Raw genomic sequence first — 25,936 nt, 5'->3', positions numbered from 1 at the left:
AGCTTGTGTTAGTTATGTTTCTCTAGTTGCTGAGACAAAATACCTGATGCTCAAAACTAAAAGTATAAACATTTATTTAGCTCACAGTTCATAGAGGTTTCAGTCCATAACTTGATGACTCCAAGGCAAGGTGGCACATGGCACAGAGACAACCATTCATGGTGCAGAAGGCAACAAAAAGCAACAAGAGCAAAAGCAAGCCTCTTTTCTTCCTTTATATTGTACACAGGCTACACACCCTAGGGTAGGTGTAGCATTCACACTCCCAACCCCAGTACTAGACAATAAAACAATCAGAAACTAGATTCAGCTATCTCCTGATTGCAGGAGGCTTTAGGGGGACATCTAGACACAAACCATAACAAGAATGGACCCTCCCTGAGCAGGGCCAGGGCAGGCAGCCCACCTCCCAGAAGGGACACAATGGAAGACAGGTGGCTTCCCTGAAGGTAGACAGGGGAATGCTTGGCTCAGACAAGGAGCACTCTTGACAAAGCAGGGAGCTGGTCTGGACAGAACCCCTACAGCAACAGAGAGCAGATTTGATGGAGGAGAGGGGACAAAGACCCTAGGGCAAAGAAACTTTGAGCAAACATGGATGGCAAAAAGTGGGTGGAAGGGGGGTGAACAAGGCCAAACTTGCAAGGTCCACTGGCTAAAGGAGATGGGTTTAGCTTCAAGGCACCAATGGACAGAGCCTCTGAGGATACAGTGAGAAAGCCCATAGAGAAGTGAGGTCTCCCACTTACTCAAGACACCCCAGCCTGGGTCTCACATTTCACTAGCAACCCAGCAAAGGAGAGATGCAATGACCTGAGATCAGCCCTTCATGTGTCCCCAACTGACTCCATGATACCCAGTCCCCTTTAACTACGAATATGCTGGGTCTGTGCTGCCTAATGAGTGAGCATGATTATTTCTTGGTGGAGCTGGAGGCTGGGAACAGTGGAGATAGTTCCTACCATTGAGGGTCAGGACATACCAGGACACATGCTAGTATGTTCTAGTGACACTCACCATGAGCACTGGCCTACGGCAACCTGCCTGGTTTGAAATACAGAGCCTCAGAATTCAAAAGCGTGGTGGATTAACTAATGGTCAACTTGTCGCAGCCAGCTGAACTGAATCAGCACGGTTCTGGGTGTAGAAAGCTGACCTGCAGGATTGTTGCCAACAACATAAAAGGAAAACTTGAGGGGAAGAGCTCATGCTGTTGCTTTTCCTGAAGAAGCTTGTCACATTGGTTTTCCGGATATGAACTCAGCTGTTCTCATCATCTGAGGAGTTCTGTCACTGAAGATGGCTGTGGTTCTTTTGGGGGAGCTCTAGTCCTTACCTTGAACATTGCTTCTTGGCTCCAGTGCAGATCCTTCAGCCTGCTGGCACAGACTTTCTAGCTTTCACCATTGGCCTTTGGGCCTTCCCAGTACAGATCCTTGCATGAGACGTTGCCATAGGCTCTAGGTCTTCAGCTAGACTCATGGAGGGTACTACTGTGGGGTCCAGACCCTCAGTTGGATTCTTTGGGTTCTCTAGTGTGTGGACAGATCTCCTGCACTCTTTTGCATTTGACTCTTTGAGTGAATATTATAAAATAATCCTATAAATTATGAGTCCTGTATCAAAACTTTTTTGATTGCAACAAAATGCCAGCAGCCTTGAGAAGGAGCTCCAGGGACCCCACAAGTTATCACTGCCACATCTCCCAGGCAGGCTTCACAATCTCTGGCCCTACCCATCTCCATGGAATATGGCCTTTCCCACCTTCACTCCTGCATCTCAGGGGGCTAGGCAGCAAGATACCTATCTTGGGTGTTTTTCTCCCTTTGCCAAGAAACACCCCTACACACACACACACACACACACACACACACACACCTTGCTTCTCCTAAGGAGCCCAAAATGCAGCTGCTGATTGATTTGCAACCAAGCTAAAAATAGCTGCTGGCTCCAGCCAGGACCGGGAAAATATCCTATTGCTAGGAAACGACCGTTGCTGGGATACCGCCATCGCTAGGCGACAAAATGTGTTGCTGCGGTGACAGCTGGGCCCTGAGTCATCTTCAGCCTGACAGGGGGCGGGCCAGGTCAGATCAGTAGTTGAGGGCAACAGAAAGGCCCAGCATCATCACCTGCAGCTACCTCAGTCTCTGCATTACAAAGTTACAAAGTTTTCATTTTATGACATGTTTTCTGGCAATGTAGTGATCAGGGCATCAAAACATCCTCAGTGCCGGGTGTGGTGGCTCACACCTGTAATCCCAGCACTCAGGAGGCTGAGGCAGGAGAATTGTTGTGAGTTCGAAGCCAGCCTAGGTTACAAAGTGAGCTAAAGGCCAGCCTGAACTGCATAGTGAGACCCTGTCTCAAAAAGACAAAAAAAAAAAAAAAAATCCTCAGCCTGGTGCCCCATTTAACTCTGCTAAAGAGTCTCCAGCTTCTGCTTCTGGGAAGGGGTAATGGAAGGCAGAGTATACATCTGGCCCCAGGATGAATCACTTTGCTCTAGAGTAGAAGCTTCTCTCCCCAGTGTTATGCTGAGACCTTAAGGATGCACCACCCTATAGAGTGCAGACCCGCTTCCCAGGAGAGGTTCAGTGGGGAAGATACTCGGAGGATTTGGCACAGAATGTGACTTCATGAGACATTTCCCACACCAGAGTTCCCAAGCATATGCCTGAGGCCATCCTGTGAAAGACTCGGGGTAGGTTCAGAGGCCTCATCCTGGATCTTAGGGGGTCACATGGGCTCACCTTCAGCCCCTGATGTGGCTGTGGTCCCTTCTCACTGCCCTCCAAGACCTTTGGATCAGATAAGCCAGCAGCTTCTGATCCTCAACCTCTGACTCTAGAGCTGGGATGCCCACATACACACACATCAGCCTAGACTCAGGAATCCTCTGTGCTCAGATATCAAGGCAAAGGGTACTCCAGGTAAGGGGATCTCCAGGTGACCTGTGCTTCATGTAAGGGGGTCTCCAAGGGAAGGAGTCTTATGGTGAAGGGTGCTCCAGATTAAAGGGTACTCCGGGTGAGATGTGTTCCAGGTGAAGGAGTCTCCAGGTGAAGGGTTGTGCCAAGTGAGGGGCGCTTAAATGAGATGTGGTCCAGATGATAGGTTCTACAAGTGAGAAGGTTTTCAGAGGTTGCGCCAGGTAAGATGTGGTCCAGAAGGGAAAGTAGTTTCACAAAGGCCTCTTCCAGACGAGATGTAGTCCAGTGGAGGGGTACTTTAGGGGCTGTTGGGATTCTCCCAGGACTGATGGAGGAAAGGATCATCCTCACTAAGCTTAGCTAAGCAGTACCTTATTCTCCCCTGAGGTTGCTAAAGGTCACTGAGCAGCCAAATCTCTCTGAGGGATCTCTAAAGGCATCTTTCAAAATGAGGTCAACCTCTACAGCGGTGGTCTACAGTCCCAGTGTGGCAACCTCTCATGGTCAAGCATCTGCCCATCCCTTACTCAATACATGTGTTTCCAGCACCTGTGGTATGCTGGGCACCCAGAGGCACAGCAATGAGAGGAAAAACCCCACCTGAGCCTTCTAGGTACTGTCAGCCACCAGCCTACTGGGATGCAGGCTGAAAAAGGGAGATTCTTGGTGTTGGGAGGGCATAAAAAGAAAGACTCCTAGGGAAAAGATATTTGCCAAATCCTAAGGGGCAAACAGAACCATCCACATGCAGGTGGCAACAGGATGCTACAGGTGAGGGACATGGCAACCTCCTGGCCCCAGAAGTTGGCCAGTGTGGCAGAAGCTCAAATACCCAGATAGAAGGGCCGACAGTGACAGACACCTTTGTGTCTTTGCAGAACGCAGCAAAGAATGAACAGAACCCTGGATGGGGCAGGACCAGGTCTGTGTTGCAAAATGGCCCCTGAATTCTGAGAAGAACAGGTTGGTGGAGGGAAGACTAGGGAAGAATAGCTGCTGATAACCATGGAGAGGGACAAGGGTGTATGATATGGAGAGGTGACAGAAGGGAACCAGGTGGGTTTGCAGGTGCTGAGGAGGCAGAACAGGCCCCTCAAACAGTATTCACCAATATCCCTCAGAATAAATGCCATCGTTGTTCAGAGTCTTTTTGGTGCCCTTTCCAGGCTGTGTGACCCAGAGGCTTTTGTGTGTCCTGAGCTCCCCCATGCCCAATGCAGGGTAGGAGGTCTCAGCACAGCACAGCTTACTCTGAGGCCCATAGAGTCTGAGGGGAAACTCTTTGCCACTTACCATGCATATCTGCTCACAGCTGCTGCCCAAAGGTAAGTGGACAGGTTGAATGACAACTCACTTGTCACCCCAGTGTCTTCAAGAGTCTCATTCTCTCTGTCCCACACCAACTTAACTTTGTTATCCATATTCAAAGCCACAAGTGTCCGAGCCCAGCCACACAAATGGCTGTACTTGTCCAGAGTCCCATACCAAAGACAGCACTCCCACAGCCCCACCAGGGTCCAGTCATCCTGGTTTCTCCAGTGACCCCAGGTATCACTCCAGTCCCACTGGCCGTACTTCCCAGCACCAGCTGGTTTCATTTGTTAAGAAATTCTCAGCCCTGCAGCTCTACACTGAGTCCAAAACCTGGCTCTGCTCTCCCCACACTTTGTCCCTCCCCTAACCTTGAGGCACCATTAGCCCCTATCTTCTGGCTCTGAGCCTACTGTGAGATGTTGCATGGACAATAGCCCTGACAAGAGTCCCCCAGTGGATTCTCATGCCCATCCGTTCTTGAATTGAAGGGACCTGACCTCTGGTCCATTCCAGAAGGAACTTGTCAGATTCTTTAAGGCCTTAGGACCTTTGCACATCCCTTCCTTAGCCACTCCTCCCTCTCATCCTTGGGGTTTCAGCTGGCATATCATGTCCTCCAGAGTTACCACCACTTCCCAGAGGCCACTGTCCCAACACCATGCACTTTCATTACCGTCTCTGAAATGATCAGTTTAGTCATTTGTTTGCATGGTTCTGCAGGTGTGAGACTTTCTTCATCAAGGGCCTGCAGGGCTTGGCCTACAGCAAAGGCCTAAGCATGTGCCACCTGGTGGGGCGGTGCGGTCCAGGTGGTGGCCGATCAGGGCGTCTTGTCTTTTCAAGCTGGCACTCCCTTTCCTCGGCCCAGCAGGTGACATCCCCCGAACTAGGGTGTGTGTGGCGGACCTCATCCCTGTTGGACTCCGCACCTCAGGGACTAACTGCTGACTCCAGGGGCCCTGGGTCCTCTGCACGCCAGGTTTCAGGTCACCCCCTCTGGGCTCAGTCCGGCTGCTTCTCTCTGGCTGCTTGCCTCAGTCTCCACTCTCCTGCCCTCTTGGACATGACGCCGGGCGCGTTTGTTATTGTGCGGGAGCCCGCGGCGAAGGGGGTGCCCTGCCACGCAAAGCCCAGCGCGTGCTCGTCGGCGTCTGCGTTGCGCGGGAGAGGGGGGGAGCGACGAGAGGGGGAAGCGGCAGGTTGGGGGGAGCAGCAGGGCGGGGCTGGGCATCCTCTGCGCCCCCGCCCGGCTCACGAGCCCGGATTGGTCTTCAAGCCCGGAGCGAGCGAAGGCACGGCTCTCTTGCCGGGCGGGGGGCGCGCTCAGAGCCGCCGGCAGCGGCGGAGGAGCGCGGGGAGGAGCGCGGAGGAGGAGCACGGGGAGGAGGGCGAGGGGAGGGAGGAGGCGCCCGCCTGGTTCCCTGCAAAGCGGCCTTATTTATCTGGGCACAGCCTCAGCCTCCCCGGTGGGAGGCTCGGGGCGGCCGATCCTCTCCCATCGGGCCCCCCCACCCCCCGCCCAGCTCCGGGCGCGGCAGAGGGGGCCCGGCCAGGCTGGGAGGTAGGGTGCGGGGCGCGGCCGGGCCCGGCCGGCTAGTCCAGCGCCTCGGCCGCCTCCACACTCACCGGCGCCCATGCTGGGCTCCCTATGACGCGAGGTAGCCCGGCGGACGGCGTGGCATGAACCAGGAGCTTAGGCCAAGGTAAGGTGCGCGCAAGGCCAGCTTGAGGGGCAGAGAGGGGAGGGGGCCAGGCCACTCTACTACCGCGGGCACAATGAGGGGGCGGGGAGGGGGCTTGTGACTGTGCCGCCATCTCCAAGGAAGGGCTTATGTAACAGCAGCCCCTTCCCCTCTTCATCTGGCCGCAGGGCCTGCAGCCCTGCCAGGCCTTCCAAAGCCCATCGCCCCAGTGGCTTGCCCCAGCGAGGCCCACTCCCCACATGCAGTGTGGTTAGAGTTATGGGTCAGTGCCACTGGAGACACCAAAGCCTCCAAGAGGGTGCAAAATTGCAGGCCCCCAAACCCTACCCCTCCTGGCTGGGCTCTGGGCTCTGAACTCTGGACCCCAATGCCCGTGGGTCTACATGACAGGTGTTAGATGCAGCTAGACTCCAAGAGGAGCCATGTGGGTATGTGGCCAGGGGGCTGGCCCTCCTCTGAATACCTTCTGGACATGGGTCTGTATAAAGCTGCCACCCACAGAGGGAGGCAGAAGCAGTGGGCTGGCTGGTCTTTAGTTCTGGAGGAGGGCCTGGGTCCTGGCCAAGGCTGGAGGGCCTCAGACTGGGGAATGGGCTTTCTTCAGGGCAGAAATCTTGGATCTTCCTGGGAGTTTAAGTGAAATCGAAGGGCCCCACATGCACTGTCCCAAGAGAGAAGATTGTGATGGTTAGAGCTTTGGCTCCCTGGCCTGCAGCCCCTCCCAGCCTGAGAAGGCAGTCTGACCTCAGCAGGAGGAGCAGATGGCAGATGCTACTTCACCTGCTTCCCTTCAGGCACCTCCTCCATACCTCCCTACCCATGTCCTAGGACCCACTGACCAGGGTCAGCTCAGGCATCCCTCATGCCCCGCAGGACACAGATTTTCTCCCAGCTAACCTTTTGATGAGGTGCTGGACAGCAGCTCAGAACAGAAGGCTTGGGCTGGCTGAGTTGGAAATGGAAGGGTTTGAGGTTTTCCTGGGCCAGACCAGAGAGGCCTGATGGAGTGAGAGGTGGCCATGCAGCTGCATAAGGAGCTATCAGAGGGAATGGAAATTCAAGGCTCATGTAAACATGGGTGGTGCATACAGAGTCCAAGATTCAGCTCCCCCAGTTCCTGCCACCTCCAGTACCTGGTTCCCAGCCACCCTCACCTTAGGCCCAGTATACAAGCTCAGCATCCCCATCACTGGGCACATTCACAGGATAGAATCTCCCCCTTCTGCCCATATCCACTTTGTGGGTACCTATACTATTCTGTCTAGGTCTACTGATGAGACTTAGTTCCCCTACACACAAGGGACTGGAGTCCAGAAAGCCCTACACTGCTGAGAAGCAGATACAGACCCCAGATGGAGGAAAAGACTCCTTGGCAGACCATACTCAACTGCCTGCAGACCCTTTATGGTCAACTGTGGGTGCTCCCTGCTGTGCCTCCAAGGCAGTTGGGTGAGGGTGACCTGTGAGAGCCAAAGGCTGACTGGTTACAGAGGGTGCAGGAGGGCCATATTCCCTTTGTTGATAGCTGCTCAAAGCAGTAGGGACTAGGAGCTCTCACCTGGGTAGGTGGGGTTTATATTCATCAAGGATGGGGTGTCAAGATAAGCCAGCTCCCACGCCACAGTCTCACATAGCTGAGGTGCTCTGAGGTAGGCCAAAGCATTCCAATCTGCCTGGGTTCAGTTTGGGTCTCTGTGAAGGCCCACATGCCCCTGGGCCATGGGCCTCCCCATCCCAAAGCCCCCATGTACCCCTGAGCATCTCTAGCTGGGGGCAGGAGGGAAACACTATGTTTGACATGTGCAAAGTGGCAAGGATATGAATGTGCCTGAGTCACAGGGCTGTCACAGAATGTGTCAGCTTGCACTTCGCCCCCAACTTCATCTACCCTGGTTGTCACCCCAGTCCCTGGGGCTACTGCAGACTGAACCTCAGGTGCAGCTTTGCTTACCCATGCCTTGCTTAGCTCCAAGGCTCTCAGCAGGTAGGAGAAAATGGTCAGTGCAGGTTCTGTGGAGGCCAAGCCTCCCAGCAGTCAAAGCAGGCCTGATGCTCACGAAGATTAGGGTATCAGGCTAGATCTGGTGGCACACATCTGTAATCCCCACACTTGGCAGGGGGGCTGAGGCAGGAGGATTGCCAGAGTTCAAGGCCATCCTGGGCTACATAGTAAAGACTCTGTCAAAAACTTAGAGTGTCTGAGATGGAGGAACAGTCCCTCAGTATGGGCAGTGAAAGTGAGGATATTGGTGGGCAGGTAGCTGGCACCCCCTGGAATGAGAACAGGGATATGGCAGGGCCCTTGCTGGGCAAGGCCATGGTTAAAGAGACTACCAGCCCAGATCCCCAAAGAACACGAGAGACCTTGAAGCAAAGAGGATAAAGCAAAGACCTTTAGATGTACACCTGGACAGAGGCATTGGTAATCAGCCTGGAGGTCTTGTGGTCAATCACAGTTTTGTGAAACTTCTGGAAACTCACTTCCTGAGTCTTGCTTTCCCCACCCTGATCAGGCAGCATGTGAAGGACTGAGGCTAGTAAAGGGAAATATAATGCTGGAAAGAATAAAGGAGGACATCTCCTGTGCCTCCCTCCCAGAAATTTCTATTCCCTCCCCTAGTCTCAAGCCAGACTATGGGGAATGGATAGCTGCCCTTCTTAGTCCTGCAGCTTCAGAAGACTTACCAGAAAATAGACACAGGTGCTCTCTTCCCCTGAGATCTGCAAATCCCAAGACCTAACTTAGGCCCCTGTGGTGTTGGGGGCTTTCCCAGTGACTCTGGTACCAGCCCAGACCCAACTCCAATGGCTTCCCTCCCTTGTGAACATTGACCATTATCACAACTGGGGCTAAGTTTTTTAGCTACAGCTCCCTGACTGCCAGCCTTTTAAATCTGACCATTCCTCCTTCAAGCCTCTCAGACCTCTTGCAGCAGCATCCTTTTCTGCAGTGGGCCTAGCATTGCTCATTCATTCATTTGTGCATTTGTTCATTCATTTGGCAACACTTGAAGGCCACACATCCATGATGCAGTCTGTACTCAAAGGGTCCCCAGACCAGGGCGAAAGGTAGACAGTGATAATAACCTGAGTGATGAAACTCTGGAGATGCATTTTCGCACACATGATAGGATCCCGCTGGGAAGGCAGGTTGGTTCTTATCCAGCACTGAGGAATGAAGAAGTGGATGCTAGCTTAAGGAGAGGAAGCCCTGGAGCAAACAGGGCATTGTGCCGAGGCAGTAAGGGATCTGAGACCAACTTGGTCTCAGGACCAGGTAACATGGCACAAAGAAGGGGCAATTCTTGTGGACTCTTCTAGGCCGTCTCTGTGGATGTTGGCCTAGAAGCTGCCAAGGGCTCAGGTCTCCCAGAAGCCCCTAAGAGCACTGTATCTTTAGGCCTCACAATTGAGTCCTCTGGGTAGAATGCGGAGGTCACAGTCAGCAGGTCTGGGTGTACCTTGACTGGCTGGGACTAATGGGGATAACATGGGTAGTGACTACTGTCTCCCCCTTTCCTAGGGTTGGCCCAGGATCTCGAGCCCTTTCACAGACTGTCCCAGCAAAGAATAATTCTACTGTAAACTGACCACAACACAGCTGGCCTATGGCTGAGAATTATATATGGCCTTTTTTTTTTTTTTTTTTTTTTTTTTTTTTGTATTGAAGATTGAACCCAGGGCTTTCACACTGAGCTGCATCTCAGGGCCTTTTTATTTTTTATTTATTTTGAGCAGGGTCTTTTAAAGTCACTAAATTGCTCAGGGTGGCCTGAAATTTGTGATCTTCCTGCCTCAGTTTCCCTGAGTGCTGGGATTAGAGGAGTGCACCACCACACCTGACTTAAACTCAGCTATATTTTTCAAAAGCCTCCTTTCCTAAAAATAGTTCTCCTAAAGGGAGGCAGTCCTAAGTAGCCTAGCAGCTACCCATACCTATCCTGGCAGGAAACTCTGATTAGGTCCTCATTGGAGAGAGCAGCAACACTATCAGGAAGGGACTCTATAACTCATGATAAACAGGCTCTTGGTCACTATCTGGTCAGGTCCAGAGCCAGGTGGAGAGGCCCTTGTTTGGGCCACTCCCTAGCTGGGAGAGAGGCTCTAGCCTCCAACTATGAGCTCGGTTTTCTTCTAAGCCTCAACCTTTGGGCCAAGGTGGGACCATTTCCATGAAGTCTGGGCCCAGGGCCTCATGTGAGGTCGAGAGGTCACTGTGGCTTATCTTCACCAGCCCAACCCTGAGGCCTAGAAAAAAGGTAGGAATGGGAAAGTGGGCTCATGTAAATGTGAGTTCTGGTGTGCAATAGGTAGGAGCACTGCAGGTGCCCAGGGCATCCACGTGCAACCCCCATCTCTGCACTCCACGTGCACACCCGCGGCTGGGAGCGTTTTCAGCCTAAATCGGCACAGCTCTTGGATTATTTCTCCCCTGGCACCGCCTCCGCCGCCTCCTCCGGATCTTAGCCGAGCGGGCGGCTTCTTCCCTCTCCCTTCCATCCGTACTGCCTCTGGGGCTCCTCCCTGCTGAGCTGGGCTTGCCAGGCTTTGGGTTTGCCAGAGTCCACCCCCCACCCTCGCCGCTGTCCGCGGTGCAGCCTGCCCAGGCCTGGCCCCGAGCGCAGGCCGCTGTCCGTGGTGCTGGGCACAGAGTGAGCCTGGCCTGGTCTTGGAGAAGCGGTGGCGGCCGGGTGGGCGGGGCGTCCTGGGTAAGAAACCAGAGCAATTTGGGCCTAAGGAGCAGGGAAGCCGCCTCACCACCACTCCACCCTCCGCCCTTACCCTCTCAGGGTATTAAGGCTGTGGCTGCTTCTGTCCCCAGTGCTAATTACAGAGTGCCTTGCTGGGACAGGAGTGCTGGTTACTGACCTCATCCTAGCCTATCATGAGGTACTGCTGTCCTCTTATCTGCCCTGGCATTCCTGAAATTGGGGTGACCCTGCAAAAAGGCAACCCCTGCCACTGTGAGCAAACTAACTTCTTGGAGCTTCAGATTCTTTATCTGAAAACTTGGGGAACAATAGTAGCCACCCCCACACACTGAGATACCATGAGACAGAAATATGTGATTATCTCAGTAGGCACTTTACAAGTGTTGTGATGGATGTCGCTGTACCAGCCAGTGTGTGGCTACTCCTTCCTAGTCATGAGTATGTGTAAAGGGGCAGCTAAGGTGTTGGAACCTCCTCAGGGGAGAGCCTAGTCCTGCCACCTAGGGCTCAAACGATGCCTTTGGAAAGAGGGAAGGAAGTGGCACAGGGAGGCCTGGGGTGGGCTGCCAGTGGTAGGGGGCTGTGGCTGCAAGAGCAGCGAGGCCTCTGGACCCAAAGTTGGAGTTAGTACTATGTATACCAGTGAGATCCCAGGTCCCAGCCCAGGTCAGCCTTTGAAGTACCCTCTTCAGAGGGCTTGGAAGACAGTGGGGGTATGGTACTGAAAAGACCCGGGCTGGACAGCCCTCATCTCTCCTTCCTAGTGGCTCCAGTTTTCTTCCCTGAGGGCCACCCTAAGTTGTGGAGGAAACATAGCCACCTTCTTCAACCTCAAGGCTCCAGGAGGGAGACTCAGCTGGAAAAGAAATATTAGCCTTTCTCTTCCTGGGGGTCTGCTTGTTATGATACCCTCCCCAAGCCCTAGAAGATCTTGGGAGCCCCCTCCCTCCCCACACTGCTTGGTGGCCCTGTAAGACTTGCCTGTGAGTCAAGGGTTTATCTTGGTCAGGCAGGAGAGGAGGAGGAGCTGAGAGCAGCTTTTATACCCCCTTTGAGATTGCATGGCAAAAAGACAGGGACTGTCACCAGCACTGGACCAGCATTGGGAAGAAAAAGAAGAAGGCATGTGTGCAGGGCTCACCATGCTGTCCCCCAATTCAACACTTTCCCTTTCTTTGGGTAGATTCTGAGCCACAGACCCTGCTGTGGCATCAACATTCACGAGACAGACAAGGCCACACTGGTATCTGTAGGGGTAGGCCGGAAACCATCGCAAGCCCTTTCCCTCAATTTTTCAGTCTTAATAGGATCAGAGGGAGAGGGGCTGGGGATTTAGCTCAGCGGCATAAGTGCCTGTCTTGCAAGCAGGCAGTTGTGAGTTCGATCCCTGGTACCGATAAAAAGGAAAAAGACAAAATAGTATCAGAGGGAGAGAAGGAAGTAGCTAGGGACTTGGTCTCTCTACCTCCATTTTCCCATGGGTGAAATGGGAGTCTCAGCATCAGAGCACCAGAAAGCATCCATGAACAATGCAGGTTTAGCCATTATGCACAGTAGGTGCTCAGTGCCATGAGTGCCATGACCATGGCCAAGCCTACCTCTTGTTGCTACACACAGTCAAGGTCGGAGAACTATATACTTAGAATTGTATCCTATTGGGTGGCTCTGGGAAAGCCATGACCATGGGTATCTAGGGCTTAGAAGAAGGGTGACTCTCCATAGCCTGCTCAGAGACCAGCAAATCCACTCTCCCCTCCCCACTCATCTGCAGAGTGTTCGAGGAAGATGTCGAGTCCCGGTGTCAACGGCGACCCCAAGCCTCCGTGCCTGCCTCGAAACGGTCTAGTGAAGCTACCAGGCCAGCCAAACGGCCTGGGTGCAGCCAGCATCACCAAGGGCACACCAGCAGCCAAAAACCGCCCCTGCCAGCCACCCCCTCCACCCACCCTACCACCCCCAAGCCTGGCTACCCCACTTTCCCGGGCTGCCCTGGTTGGGGGGCCATGTTCCCCTGCAGGTGGACCAGCCTCAGCCCCCGTGCCTGGACCCCCAGCAGAGCGGCCACCACTAGCCACAGATGAGAAAATCCTCAATGGCCTCTTCTGGTACTTCTCAGCATGTGAGAAGTGTGTGTTAGCTCAGGTGTGCAAGGCCTGGCGGCGTGTGCTCTACCAGCCTAAGTTCTGGGCAGGCCTCATGCCTGTCCTGCATGCGAAGGAGCTCTACAATGTGCTGCCTGGTGGCGAGAAGGAGTTTGTGAACCTGCAGGGCTTTGCTGCACGTGGATTTGAGGGCTTCTGCCTGGTTGGTGTCTCCGACCTGGACATCTGTGAGTTCATTGACAACTATGCGCTTTCCAAGAAGGGGGTCAAGGCCATGAGCCTCAAACGTTCCACCATCACTGATGCTGGCCTAGAGGTATGCCCTAAACTCATCAGGAGGGGACAAGGCTGGGGATGGGAGAGACAGGCAGCAGTGACACATGTCACTGCTGTGACATGTAAGATAGTGCTGGGCCCCAGAGGAGACTCACCATACAAGAAACAAAACAGCAGACTGGCACCCTGGTGCTCTAAGGGACAATGGCTTGGGGTGAGGAAGGGAGAAAGACTAGCTACATAGGTTGGAGAAACTATTAAGAAGTGAAATGTGGGGGCTGGGGATTTAGCTCAGTGGCATAAGTGCCTGCCTTGCAAGCAGGCAGTCGTGAGTTCAATCCCCGGTACCAATAAAAAAAAAAAAAAGAAAAAAGACAAAAAAAAAAAAAAAAAAAAAGTGAAATGTGGGGCTGGGGATATAGTTCAATGGCACAGTGAATGCCTGGCAAGTGCCAGATCATGAGTTTGATTCCTAGTACCAAAAAAAAATTTCAAGGCAAAGGTGAAAAAACAGCAACCAATTAAATGTAGGGCCCTTCCCATAAAGCTAGCCTTGCGTGGAGAGGATACTGGAGAAAGGTGAGGGGCATCTGGGGCAGGGTCTCTTAGTAGCAAAAGTCAGAGGAGCAGCTGGGCAGACCTCACTGTCCCCAGGACCTGTACTATAATGTTCAAAGAGCATGGAGTACCTGCTCTAGTTAGCTTCTGGCTCCTAGTGACCTGTCCCAGTTTTGGAATATTGTTTAAATGTAACAGACACTCTAAGTGAGCTCTTCAGAGTTTGGTTTTCTTGGTTTGTTTGTTTGTTTGTTTGTTTGTGGTACTGGGAATTGAACTCACTATTTTGCACTTGCTAAGCAGACACTGTGCTACTGAGCTATATCCTTGGCCCTGTTTTTTTGTTTGGTTGGTTGGGTTTTCTTTCTTTCTTTCTTTCTTTCTTTCTTTCTTTCTTTCTTTCTTTCTTTTTTCATTTCTTTCTTTCTTTTTTGATACAGGGTTTTACTATGTAGTTCTAGCTGGCCTTGAACTTGTAGCAAACCTCCAGCCTCAGCCTCCCAAGTGCTGGAATTACATGTGTGGGTCACAATGCCTGGCCCAGAGTTCAGTTAGATGCATGTTTGCATAAGTCTGCATTCTAGAGACCATTGCTTCCTGCCTTCTAGGGGCTCCTTTCCACCCTAGTTAAGCAATCATCAAGCCCCAAGGTAAGGGTTCCAAGGATTGAGACTCACCTCTGATAGGCATCTCTCCACACAGGTGATGCTGGAGCAGATGCAGGGAGTGGTGCGCCTGGAGCTGTCCGGCTGCAATGACTTCACTGAGGCTGGGCTGTGGTCCAGTCTTAGCGCACGAATCACCTCACTAAGTGTGAGCGACTGTATCAACGTGGCAGATGATGCCATCGCGGCCATCTCACAGCTGCTGCCCAACCTGGCCGAGCTGAGTCTGCAGGCCTACCACGTGACGGACACAGCACTGGCCTACTTCACCGCACGCCAGGGGCACAGCACACACACACTGCGCCTGCTCTCCTGCTGGGAGATCACCAACCACGGTGTGGTGAATGTGGTGCATAGCCTGCCCAACCTCACCTCCCTCAGCCTCTCAGGCTGCTCCAAGGTCACTGATGATGGTGTTGAGCTGGTGGCTGAAAACCTCCGAAAGCTGCGCAGCCTTGACCTCTCCTGGTGCCCTCGAATCACTGATATGGCCCTGGAATATGTGGCTTGCGACCTGCACCGTCTGGAGGAGCTAGTACTGGACAGGTGTGCATGACCTCGCTCCAGGGACTTGGTGGGTGGGTCTCTGTGAACTGGGCCCCTAGACTGGGTGGGACCAAATCCTCAGGCTTCTTGCATGGACTTAGCTGCAGAGTAGCTAGGGGGAGGTGAGAGGCACCAAAAATGGCAGAAATGCAACAAGATCTTGTTGTTCAGTATCCTTGTAGGCGCAGTGCTTGCACAGACAGGTGTGAGGATGGGACTGGGGGGCCTCTAGCAGGAGGGGTGGGACAGGTGGTGTACGATGGGCAGTCCACTTCTGGTGCAATCACAGGTGTGTACGCATCACGGACACTGGCCTCAGCTACCTGTCCACCATGTCGTCTCTCCGCAGCCTCTACCTGCGATGGTGCTGCCAGGTACCCAAGCCTCTGGGATCAGGGAATAGGTGGGAGGGGGGGATGAAGGGAAAGTACTGTTCACATACCAGTCAGTGACCTGTTCCCGCCCCACTCAGTCCTCGCCACTCAGTCCTCGAAGGGGCCTGGGACCCACTCGGCATCCAGCCTAAGCAAAGTTTGCATGCTCCTCAGGGTCTTTGTTGGCTCATTCCAGCAGCTTCCTGGCTGCACTGGGGCTGAGAAAGCTCCTTTTTGAATTTCCTCCTTCCCCTCTGTCCAGACGGGTCCAGATCTCAGGCAAGCGGAAATAGTTAGCATGCCCCCTTCTTCACCTCCTACCCAGGTGCAGGACTTCGGGTTGAAGCACCTCCTGGCCATGAGGAGTCTGCGCCTCTTGTCTCTGGCAGGTGAGAACACCTGCATGCCTTCTGTGCACTGACCTCCACGCTTGCCTAGTGCGACACTCCTAGACCTGTGAGGCCTTTATAAAGATTGGACTGGGTGCTGGTTCTTTGTGTCCCTGTCCAAATTAAAGGAGGAGCAAACACTAACCCAGCGCAGGCCCCTATGATTACCCGCCCCTGAACAAGGTCCAGCCCAGTGCAAACTTCACCCATAATTTCGCAGCTCCCTCACAGGGTTCCCTGCCCAGTGCTACCCGCTCCTGCCCTCTAGCACAGGCCCCGTCCACGGTTGCCCTGAGTTTCTGCCCTGCCACAGGCTGCCCGTTGCTGACCACTACGGGGCTGTCCGGTCTGGTGCAGCTGCAGGAGCTGGAGGAGCTAGAGCTGACCAACTGCCCCGGGGCCACACCCGAGCTCTTCAAGTACTTCTCGCAGCACTTGCCCCGCTGCCTTGTCATCGAGTAACACGAGGCGCCCCGCCTCGGCCGCTGGAACCGGCCATGCTCTGGGCGGGGCGCGGGCGCCATTGAGCCCCTTTTTCGATCCCACTGGGAACCCAGCTCGAGGGAAACTCCGCCCCGCCCTTGCCCTTGGCTCCTCGCCCGCCGGCCCGCCCTGGGCAGGAAGCAAGGGGCCAGCCCTACGCACGCACGCACACTCGGGGACTTTGTGCATGCCCCTCGTGCCCGCACTGCACGCCCGCCTTCACCACGCCACCACCGCCGCCATCACTTGCCCAACCGCTGGGGGGCTTGATCCTGGGGGGGGGGGCGCTCTCTGCCCAGCTGCCTTCCCCGCCACACCCGTTCTCTGCCTCCCTGCTGTCTCCCATGGGGGAAGGCCCTTGGGAAAGGGGTGACTCGGTCCCCCAAGGACTCAGGGGCCCAGAAAAACCCCAAGGGCCTCCTGCATCTTCCATTGTACCGTGCCTGGAGCCCTCCAGAGGTGCGAGGTGACACAGGCCACTGCCAAAGCCATGGCCCGCTGAGGAGCCCAACTCCCCTTTCCTCTCCCTCTCCATGTCCTCCTGACCCAAAAGGCCTGCCCTCTTTTCCTCACAACAGGCCACCCACCTGTGGGCCAGCCCCTATGCTACTCTCAGCCCCACACAGGCCTACAGATCTTTGGGCCCTGACCAAGCTGGGACAGCCTTGGGATGACAATGACCTTGGATTAATCAACATTAGCCCAGCCCATCCAGTCCACCTCAATCGAGGGGTGGAACAGGCACCTTGAGAGATCTCAAGCTGAAGCCAACCTTGGCATCATAGGCAGCAGCTCAGCCAATCCCACACCCAGCCCTTAACCCCAGATCTGGGCAGATCTTCTCAGATGGAATCTGCAGAAATGGGCCTAGCTAAGAATCAGGATCAGCACACCCTCCACACACACACACACACACACACACACACACACACACACACACAGAGGAGGGAGGGCTCCTTTCTAGACCCACCCCATTCACACACTCACCCCCAGCTTCCCAAACTTCTGCCTGCCCAAATGGGCTCTGACTGTGTTCTGTTCAATCCCCACACATTTGGAAGTCCTGGAGTATGCTGCCACATCTTGGCAATGCTAAAGAGGGGGCTGGGACCCCTTTCTTTCCCAGCCTTGAACCCCAGGAAATACAGTGCCCACACCCAATCTTGGGACATCCTTTATCTGGTTGGAAGGGAGTAACCAGTTTCCAGAGAGCCAGAGAGTGAGAGCGAGAGAGAGCGAGTGAGAGAGACAGAGACAGAGATAGAGACAGAGACAGAGACAGAAATGCTGTTGAAGCAGAGAAACCGTTCAACAGCCCAAAGAATTTCCTGCCCCTGGAGTGCTGGCCGAGGAGGCTCCAGGCTGGAGCAGAGTGGTCAGGAGCCAATTTCTTCAGCCCCTCCTCACATAGTCCCCTAACAGGGAGGGGGCAACTGTCCATTTGCCCAAAGTATTAATGCAACTGAAGCTGTGATATTTTCAACGACTGTAGGAGAAAAATCTAAGGGGAAAGAGGAAAACAAAACCAACCACCCCCTAAAAATCATTTTCTTATTGTACATAACGACCTCATTCTCCTGTATATGCGGAAGATATAACCTTATATTTGGTAAGTGTTTCTTGTGCTATTTTATCACGTGACCTGTTTATAAAAATATATATTAAAAACGTTGTAAAAACCTGAGTCCAGGTTGTTTTGGGGTCACCGGACCATAATGCACAGGTAATTGCTTTGGGAGGCCCAGAGGTTCTCATGTACTCCTGATATATCAGGTTTATTCATACTTTTAAGAAACAGCCAGACTAGAAATTGATCAGTGACCAACACAGAAGTTCCTCAGCCCCCTATTACCTATTACCTAAAGGGGAGAGAGGGCACAGAGAGATGACACTAAAGTCATTACACATAATATTCTCTCAAAATATCTAGGATCTAGCCCCCACCCCCATCTTGAAAGCCAGACATGTCTTGTATACAGGGACTGAGCACAAGATCAGGATGTCCTAAAAGAGCATATAATGTATCAGGAGACAAGGGCTACACTCAGAAAAGAAAGGGAGGCTGCAATTGAATGGGACCACTGAGTGAATGGGCCGTGTCAGGCCCTAATAGTTTGAACCAAGGCATATTTAACCTCTGCATTAGTATTCACATCTATGTGATAAGCACCAGTAAACAATCAGGCTGTGACTAGGATGTGGAGGTGACAGTGGCTGGTGAGGTGGGGTACTGGGGAAGACCTCTGTGCTCTGAGGAAGAGGCATTTAAATAGAGCCCTGAAGGGTGAGGAGATAGAGGCAGGAATGATCTTGGTCAGCTGTGAGCAGAGACCCATAGCTGCAGAATGGCCAGAGGCTGGGGTTTATTCCATTGCAATAGGGCATCGTGTAAGTAGAAGAACTATCAGTTGATGTATGGCGCGCAGATTGGGTGTGATGGACCATGGAAAGCAGTCAAGAGACAGCTCCTGAGCTTCACAGGAGGAAAGAAGTAGAAAGTGGAGAAGTTTGGGGCTTATGTAGGAGTGACCAGACTTGCAGAAAGACGTGGGGAAAGGAGAACCGGCATTAAAATGTTGAGATTAAAATAAGCACAACCAAATCAGAACTCGATTTTAGTTCACATGATTAAGAACCATTCTGAGGCTTTTTTGGTTGTTGTTTGTGTGTATAAATAAAATACTTATGTAAATGATGTATGTTTTGTTTTTAAACATTCATCAAAACAAAAATCATGGGTGACAAGCCCATGTTTCTGAGATGCCACAATTCTAAGCAACCTAAGAAATAAATCACTTCCAGCTAAACTGAATGTTTTCCTGAAGCCAAATTTTTTAATTAAATAAGTGACTGTGGTGAAATGGGCAGTTTGGATAATTTCAAAGCAGCAGTATCACAATCTATAGGTAGACCTTTTACCATATAAATGCAGTTTACTTGTAAAATTCCTAAAAAGAAAAATTTTATCACTACCAAGAACTTTCCACTCAAATGAGGAAACTAGAAAAACCTGACTTTTTTGAATTAGCTAAGCAAGACTTGTTAAAGGAACACTTAACTACAATATTCTTATAACCCATTCCTTTACAATAAATTGAAAACTGGAATATCTAACACTTGGCTTATGGAAACCTACTGAGATGATCAGAGGTGTTCACAATTTAGGACCTGCTAAAATAAATCACTAAATTATTCACCTGCATTTTTTTCTTTTTTGTGATGGGGTCCCAATACGTAGTTCAGGGTGGTCTTGAACATATAGCCCAGGCTGGCCTCGAATTACAGTGATACTCCTGCCTCAACCTCCCACATCCGCTTATTTTTTATTTTTAAAGGAATATAAAATTGACCATTACTTACAATAAACAACATATAGAATAACAATCTGATTATTACAAAGATATTTTCCTGGCTTTTGCTTAAAGTTACCTAAATAGTGAAAAGTCAGGAATGAGTTGGCAGATCGAAAACAACAACAAAAAACCCATGCAGAGCCAGGCGTGGTGGCGCCTGCCTGTAATCCCAGCACTCGGGAGGCTGAGGCTGAAGGATCATTGCAAATTCAAAACCAGCCGGAGCTACCAAGTGAGTTCAAGGCCAGCCTGAACTGCATAATAAGACCCTGTCTCAAAAAAAAAAAAAATACAGCCAGGCGTGGTGGCGCACCACAGCATAGCAAGACCTTGTCTCCTACAACAACAAGATAACACAAGCACATAAACAAAATACCGAGGCGGAAACCGCGGAGCCTTCCAACGCCAACACTGCTCCAGCGAGAGGAACGAGCCCGGAACTATTATCATACCGACAAGTCTATGCCTGCTTCCGGAGGGCGCTGGTAAATAACGGACAACTTCCGGCGGGAGGAGGAAGAGATAGTCGCTTCCGGCAAGGCCGTTCTCTACCGCGGTCTGTTCTCGGTAAATGATTGGAGTGCCCGCGGAAGCAGAGGCTCTCCACTCCTCTGGTTGTGGTGCTTCAGCCTTCTCTGCTCGGGGATATCAGAACCTCGCGACACAGAAACTTCGGACTCTGTGCCGCCTACCTCTTCTTCCTTTCCAGCTTCTTAAACATCTCAGTTCCCTGGGTCGCCCTACCCCTACCTCGTTTTGTTCCTCCCTGGACTCCTCCTTCCCTCGGAGACCCTGGGCCGACCAGGTGTATCGCAGGAGCCATCTCGAACCCCTGCTGAAATTGCTTGACCATAGTCCGTTAGACTCTGGGATATGACTGATGGCTTGAGTGGAGACTAAGGAATAGGATTTTCTGGGGAAGCCAGACATGGTAGTGACCAGTCTCAGGACGGCTACAGAGCCCTCTGGCAGACTTCAGTGACTCTTAACTTGTCTGTGAGGCTGGCTGATGGACTTCCTGGACTAGTAACGAAGATTAACCAGCTCAGGCCCAAGTAGTGCGGGGAGATCCAACATGATGCAAAGTCTGAACTGACAGACAACCAGGCTGCTTAGGTCAGCCCACTTACTGACCTGCCCCCACCATCCGTGCAGCCATGGAGAAGATGTCCCGCGTGTCCACAGCCCTTGGTGGCAATGCACTAACTGGCCGCACCATGCACTGCCATCTAGATGCGCCAGCAAATGCCATTAGTGTGTGTCGTGATGCGGCCCAGGTAGTTGTGGCAGGCCGCAGCATCTTCAAGATCTTTGCCATTGAAGAGGAACAGTTTGTGGAAAAGCTCAACCTGCGTGTGGGCCGGAAGCCCTCACTTAACCTGAGCTGTGCTGATGTGGTGTGGCACCAGATGGATGAAAACCTGTTGGCTACAGCAGCCACCAATGGTGTGGTGGTCACGTGGAACCTGGGACGGCCATCCCGTAACAAGCAGGACCAGCTGTTCACAGAACACAAACGCACTGTAAACAAAGTCTGCTTCCACCCCACTGAGGCCCATGTGCTGCTTAGTGGCTCACAAGATGGCTTCATGAAGTGCTTTGACCTCCGCAGGAAGGATTCTGTCAGCACTTTCTCAGGTAGGCCCACAGAGGCAGGATAGAGTAGGCATGTCTCTGCAGGCACTTGACCTGTCCAGGCAGGCTGAGAAATGCTCTGTGCATCAGAGGGGGTGGAGCTCAGTAGAGGAGATATGAAGGCAGGCCTGGATGAAATATGAACCTGGGTACTGATAGTGGGAGGCAGGACAAGTAGGAATTGAGGTTGCATGTGGCATGATGGAGAGCAGCACAGTACAAGGGGATTCACAGCTTAGCTGGGTGACTGATTAGTTCTGTTCAGTATGTGACTTCCTTTTCTCTCACCCCACCAGGAGCCCCTTATTACAGAAAGTCTACCAGGACTCCAGGGTTCTCAGCCCAGGGATACAGAGGAAGTGGAGTACACTGTTTCCCCTAGAGCCATTTTCCTACTAGGCCCAGCTCCTGATGTCCAGCCTTAAGCCAGCTCTCTTTTTTTTTTTTTTTTTTTTGTCTTTTTCGTTTTTATCGGTACCGGGGATCGAACTCACGACTGCCTGCTTGCAAGGCAGGTGCTTATGCCACTGAGCTAAATCCCCAGCCCCGCCAGCTCTCTTTTTATCTACCTTGATGACACCAAGTAAAGTACAAAGCATAGCCCTGGGTTTTCAGAGAATTTATGGGCAGGTGCTGCTGTTAGTACTTGTTATTTTTATATTTTATTTTACTTCAGACAGGGAGGATATATAGTCCAGATTAGCCATGAACCCATTATGTAGCCCAACGTGTCTTCAAGCTTGGAATCTTTCTGCCTCAGCCTCTTACCACACCCAGCTTGGAGGCTTATTAAAACAGATCTTGGGGACCTGGTGTATGGCTCAGTGGCATGGTGCCTGCCAGGCAAGCACAAGGTCCTGAGTTGAATTCCTGGTTCCAAAAAAAAAAAAAAAAAAAAAAAAGCATCTTGCTCACTCTGGTGTTGCATACCCATAAACCCTGCACTCAAGAGGCAGAAACAGGAGGATCATCACAAGTTCAAGGACTGTGTGGGCAACAAGTTCATTCAAGGTTAACCTGAACTACATAGTGAGACCTTTGCTAGAAAAACAAACAAAAAGATCCTTGGCTGCCTGTGTCAAAGAAAAGCTAGACACTGTCTTCCTGGCTCTTGGGTGGACCTGGTCCCTTGAGCCTCTGGTCTTTTGGGGTTGATCTTGCAGCTCCAGTTAAAGGTGAAAGGGATGGGCAGGGTCTGAGCTACCCTCCTCAGTAATTCTTACAGGTGTTGGCCCTGAGGGGACTTGGGAAGATAGCCAGGTAGGGCTTCTGTTCTCCTAGTGGTAATTAATACATGGCCTCCTAGGCTGGGGCACACCTTGCCCAAGAAGCAGACTTCAAGAAAAATTGAAGCTCTGGTGTTTGTGCAGAAACCACCCAGTGTGTCCTCCCCTGCCTAAGCTTTACTTACTCTAGGCAGACCCTTACACTGTACACATTACTCTCTGAGCCTTCTGGCCTAGCCATAGGCAGGTATGTCACACCATTCTATAGCCATTCCAAAGACTCCTTACACCCCAGTGGGTCAGGCTTCTTTACTTCTACCTCCAATGATGCCCTGCCTGCAGGCCAATCTGAGAGTGTGCGAGATGTCCAGTTCAGTATCCGGGACTATTTCACATTTGCCTCTACCTTCGAGAATGGCAACGTGCAACTCTGGGACATCCGACGTCCTGACCGATGTGAGAGGATGTTCACAGCCCATAATGGGCCTGTCTTCTGCTGCGACTGGCACCCTGAGGACAGGTGTGATGTGGGGATGTGGGGGCAGCAGGCCTCAAAGAAGTCTCACTAACTTGAGACCTGAAGAGGCAAAGCATGGGGAGCACAGAGCTGGGGAGGGTTCTGTCTTCCAGAGAGTCACTAAGGGCTTGGGTGGGGCTTTCCTGCAGGGGCTGGCTGGCTACAGGTGGACGTGACAAGATGGTGAAAGTCTGGGACATGACCACACACCGTGCCAAGGAGATGCACTGCGTGCAGACCATTGCCTCAGTGGCACGTGTCAAGTGGCGGCCTGAGTGTCGCCACCACCTAGCCACATGCTCGATGATGGTAGATCACAACATCTATGTGTGGGATGTGCGTCGACCCTTTGTGCCAGCTGCTATGTTTGAGGAGCATCGTGATGTCACAACAGGCATCGCCTGGCGCCATCCTCATGACCCCTCCTTTTTGCTCTCTGGCTCCAAGGACAGCACACTGTGCCAGCACCTGTTTCGTGATGCCAGCCAGCCTGTTGAGCGTGCCAACCCTGAGGGCCTCTGCTATGGCCTTTTTGGGGACCTGGCCTTTGCTGCCAAGGAGAGCCTGGTGGCTGCTGAATCTGGACGCAAACCTTACACTGGTGACCGGCGCCATCCCATTTTTTTCAAGCGCAAGCTGGACCCTGCCGAACCTTTTTCAGGCCTTGCCTCTAGTGCCCTCAATGTCTTTGAGATAGAACCTGGTGGTGGGAGTATGAGCTGGTTTGTAGACACAGCTGAGCGTTATGCTTTGGCTGGGCGGCCACTGGCTGAGCTCTGTGACCACAATGCCAAGGTGGCTCGAGAGCTGGGCCGAAACCAGGTAGGTGGGGTTGAGCCAAGGGAAGACCAAGGGCATTGATCTTTGGGGAGGGATTGGCTGCTCTAATAGCTATTTCACCACCTGCCCCAACTGATGACTCTGGTCAGTCCTACCACCAGCACTTGCACCAGTAACTGAGGGTGTTACGATCATACATGGCCAGAGGCAGCCTGATGGCAGGATTCTGGGAAATCATGTAGCCAAAGCCTCTCTTCTGCCTCACTCTTGATGTTCAACCACCTATAGCATGTGCAGAAAGAGCTGCCTCCTATATGCCCACTCTTGGTACCATTGAGCCTCTTGCGGCCTCTTAGTTCTTTCCATGTGCTACTGTAGGATAGAGACTGGGATTTAAATTTTTCCTGTGGTCCAAGAAATTGAGTCCTCAAGGCAGCTGAATGCTGGTGTGTGATTCTGTCTGGGCAGAGGCTTAACCTGGGGTGCTGGGTGTCCAGGGCCCTGTAAGTTGCTGGTGCCTGCCCATAGGTGGCACAGACGTGGACCATGCTGCGAATCATCTACTGTAGCCCTGGTCTGGTGCCTTCTACCAACCTCAACCACAGCGTGGGCAAGGGCAGTTCCTGTGGCCTGCCCCTCATGAACAGGTAGATACTTAGGGTTGGCTCTCCCCCAGAGGATGGGATTATTAGAGCCCAATCGCTCATGAGTCTTCCCTGTCCACAGTTTCAACCTGAAGGACATGGCTCCTGGGTTAGGCAGTGAGACAAGGCTGGATCGAAGCAAAGGGGACACACGAAGTGATACCGTTCTGCTTGATTCCTCTGCCACACTCATCACTAACGAGGGTAGGTTGGAGACCAGGCAGGAATGTTGAGGAGAGTGGGGTTAAGCAGCACACAGTGAGCCACCCCTTGAATGACCTCCCTCTCATGCTGGGTAGATAATGAGGAGACTGAGGGCAGCGATGTGCCCACTGACTACCTGCTCGGTGATGTGGAGGGTGAGGAGGATGAGCTGTATCCACTGGATCCAGAACATGCACACCGTGAGTAAGGACTCTGGTGGGGTGGGGGCAGAAAATATGTGCCTATGAGTGGGGGCTTGGGTAAGGTAGGAGTAGATCAGGGTGGAGCCCCAGACCCACCCAGCTGGTTCCTGCCTCACAGCTGAGGAGCCTGAGTATGTGCTGCCCCAGGAGGCCTTCCCATTACGCCACGAGATTGTGGACACACCATCTGGGCCTGAGCACTTACAGGACAAGGCCGACTCACCACATGTGAGCGGGAATGAGGCGGATGCAGTCTCCTTGGTGCCTGTGGACTCGTCCTTCTCCCTCCTCTCCATCTCACATGCGCTGTATGACAGCCGCCTGCCGCCTGACTTCTTCAGTGTGCTGGTGTGTGACATGCTTCGCTTTTATGCTGAGCAGGGTGATGTGCAGATGGCCGTATCTGTGCTTATCGTGCTAGGTGAACGGGTGCGCAAAGACATCGATGAACAGACCCAGGTGTGTGTGATGGAGCAGGGGTGGGCTTCCCTGGAACAGCTGCTGCCCCAGCACCATCCCTTACATGTTTGGGACAAACCCAGGTTATACTGGTTCTTTGTGTGAGCCAAACCGTCTTCCAGTGTCCTTGCCCTAATGTGCCTAGCTGTTCTAATTTCCTGGTTCCAACCCTTCAGGAGCACTGGTACACATCATACATTGACCTGCTGCAACGGTTCCGCCTCTGGAATGTGTCCAATGAAGTGGTCAAGCTGAGTACCAGTCAAGCTGTCAGCTGTCTCAACCAGGCCTCAACCACCCTGCATGTCAACTGCAGCCACTGCAAGAGGCCCATGAGCAGCCGGGGCTGGGTCTGCGACAGGTGGGGTTATGGGGGTAGCAGCTTGGGGGCTTTAGGTAGCCCAAAAACCCCCGCTGAGGTGCTCTACTGCCTCCAGGTGCCACCGCTGTGCCAGCATGTGTGCTGTCTGCCACCACGTGGTCAAGGGTCTGTTCGTGTGGTGCCAGGGCTGCAGCCACGGCGGCCACCTGCAACACATCATGAAGTGGTTGGAGGGCAGCTCCCAGTGCCCTGCAGGCTGTGGCCATCTCTGCGAGTACTCCTGATCTGCTGCTTGGGGCCTTGGACGGCTTCCACAGGAGCTCAGCGGAGGCCCCCCAAGACTGGACACAGCCTTCAGCCTGCTTCTGTGCCAGGATGGAAAGGGGCTGGAACTTAGAAACTCAATAAAAGAGGCAGGAGTTGCTGTCAAAGTGTTACCAATCGCTCTGCGGGTTGGAGGGCAAGGGCTTCTAGCCGGTCAGTATAGTAACTAGCAGTAGCCAATAGCAGCTCAGTGTGGTTTTCGCGATTTTTCCGG

General features: G+C 52.7%; 2 protein-coding genes across 3 annotated transcripts; both read left to right on the top strand.

Annotated features, from left to right (window-relative positions):
* Positions 1-5,695: 5,695 nt before the first annotated feature.
* Positions 5,696-17,739, top strand: Fbxl16 (F-box and leucine rich repeat protein 16). Its single transcript, XM_003478427.5, has 6 exons — positions 5,696-5,950; positions 12,434-13,080; positions 14,301-14,809; positions 15,099-15,183; positions 15,509-15,572; positions 15,886-17,739. Exons 2-6 carry the CDS (start codon positions 12,448-12,450, stop codon positions 16,032-16,034), a joined length of 1,440 nt encoding a protein of 479 aa, XP_003478475.1. The 5' UTR covers positions 5,696-5,950; positions 12,434-12,447; the 3' UTR covers positions 16,035-17,739.
* Positions 17,740-19,905: 2,166 nt separating this feature from the next.
* Wdr24 (WD repeat domain 24) lies at positions 19,906-25,829 on the top strand. 2 transcript variants are annotated; one of them, XM_005007357.4, is made up of 9 exons: positions 19,906-21,046; positions 22,612-22,789; positions 22,936-23,608; positions 24,095-24,213; positions 24,293-24,414; positions 24,510-24,614; positions 24,736-24,845; positions 25,253-25,437; positions 25,514-25,829. In XM_005007357.4, the coding sequence occupies exons 1-9, from the start codon at positions 20,566-20,568 to the stop codon at positions 25,680-25,682; spliced, it is 2,142 nt and encodes a 713-aa protein (XP_005007414.1). In that variant the 5' UTR covers positions 19,906-20,565; the 3' UTR covers positions 25,683-25,829. The 2 variants fall into 2 exon arrangements, with proteins under 2 accessions (XP_005007414.1, XP_003478473.1); XM_003478425.5 differs by having other exon boundaries at positions 19,907-21,046; positions 24,736-25,076.
* Positions 25,830-25,936: the final 107 nt, after the last annotated feature.

Source organism: Cavia porcellus, unplaced genomic scaffold (genome assembly GCF_034190915.1).
Source record: "Cavia porcellus strain 051 isolate PalLab524CR breed Dunkin Hartley unplaced genomic scaffold, mCavPor4.1 scaffold_16, whole genome shotgun sequence".
NCBI classification, from domain to species: domain Eukaryota; kingdom Metazoa; phylum Chordata; class Mammalia; order Rodentia; family Caviidae; genus Cavia; species Cavia porcellus.
This window is presented reverse-complemented; position numbering and strand designations above follow the sequence as displayed.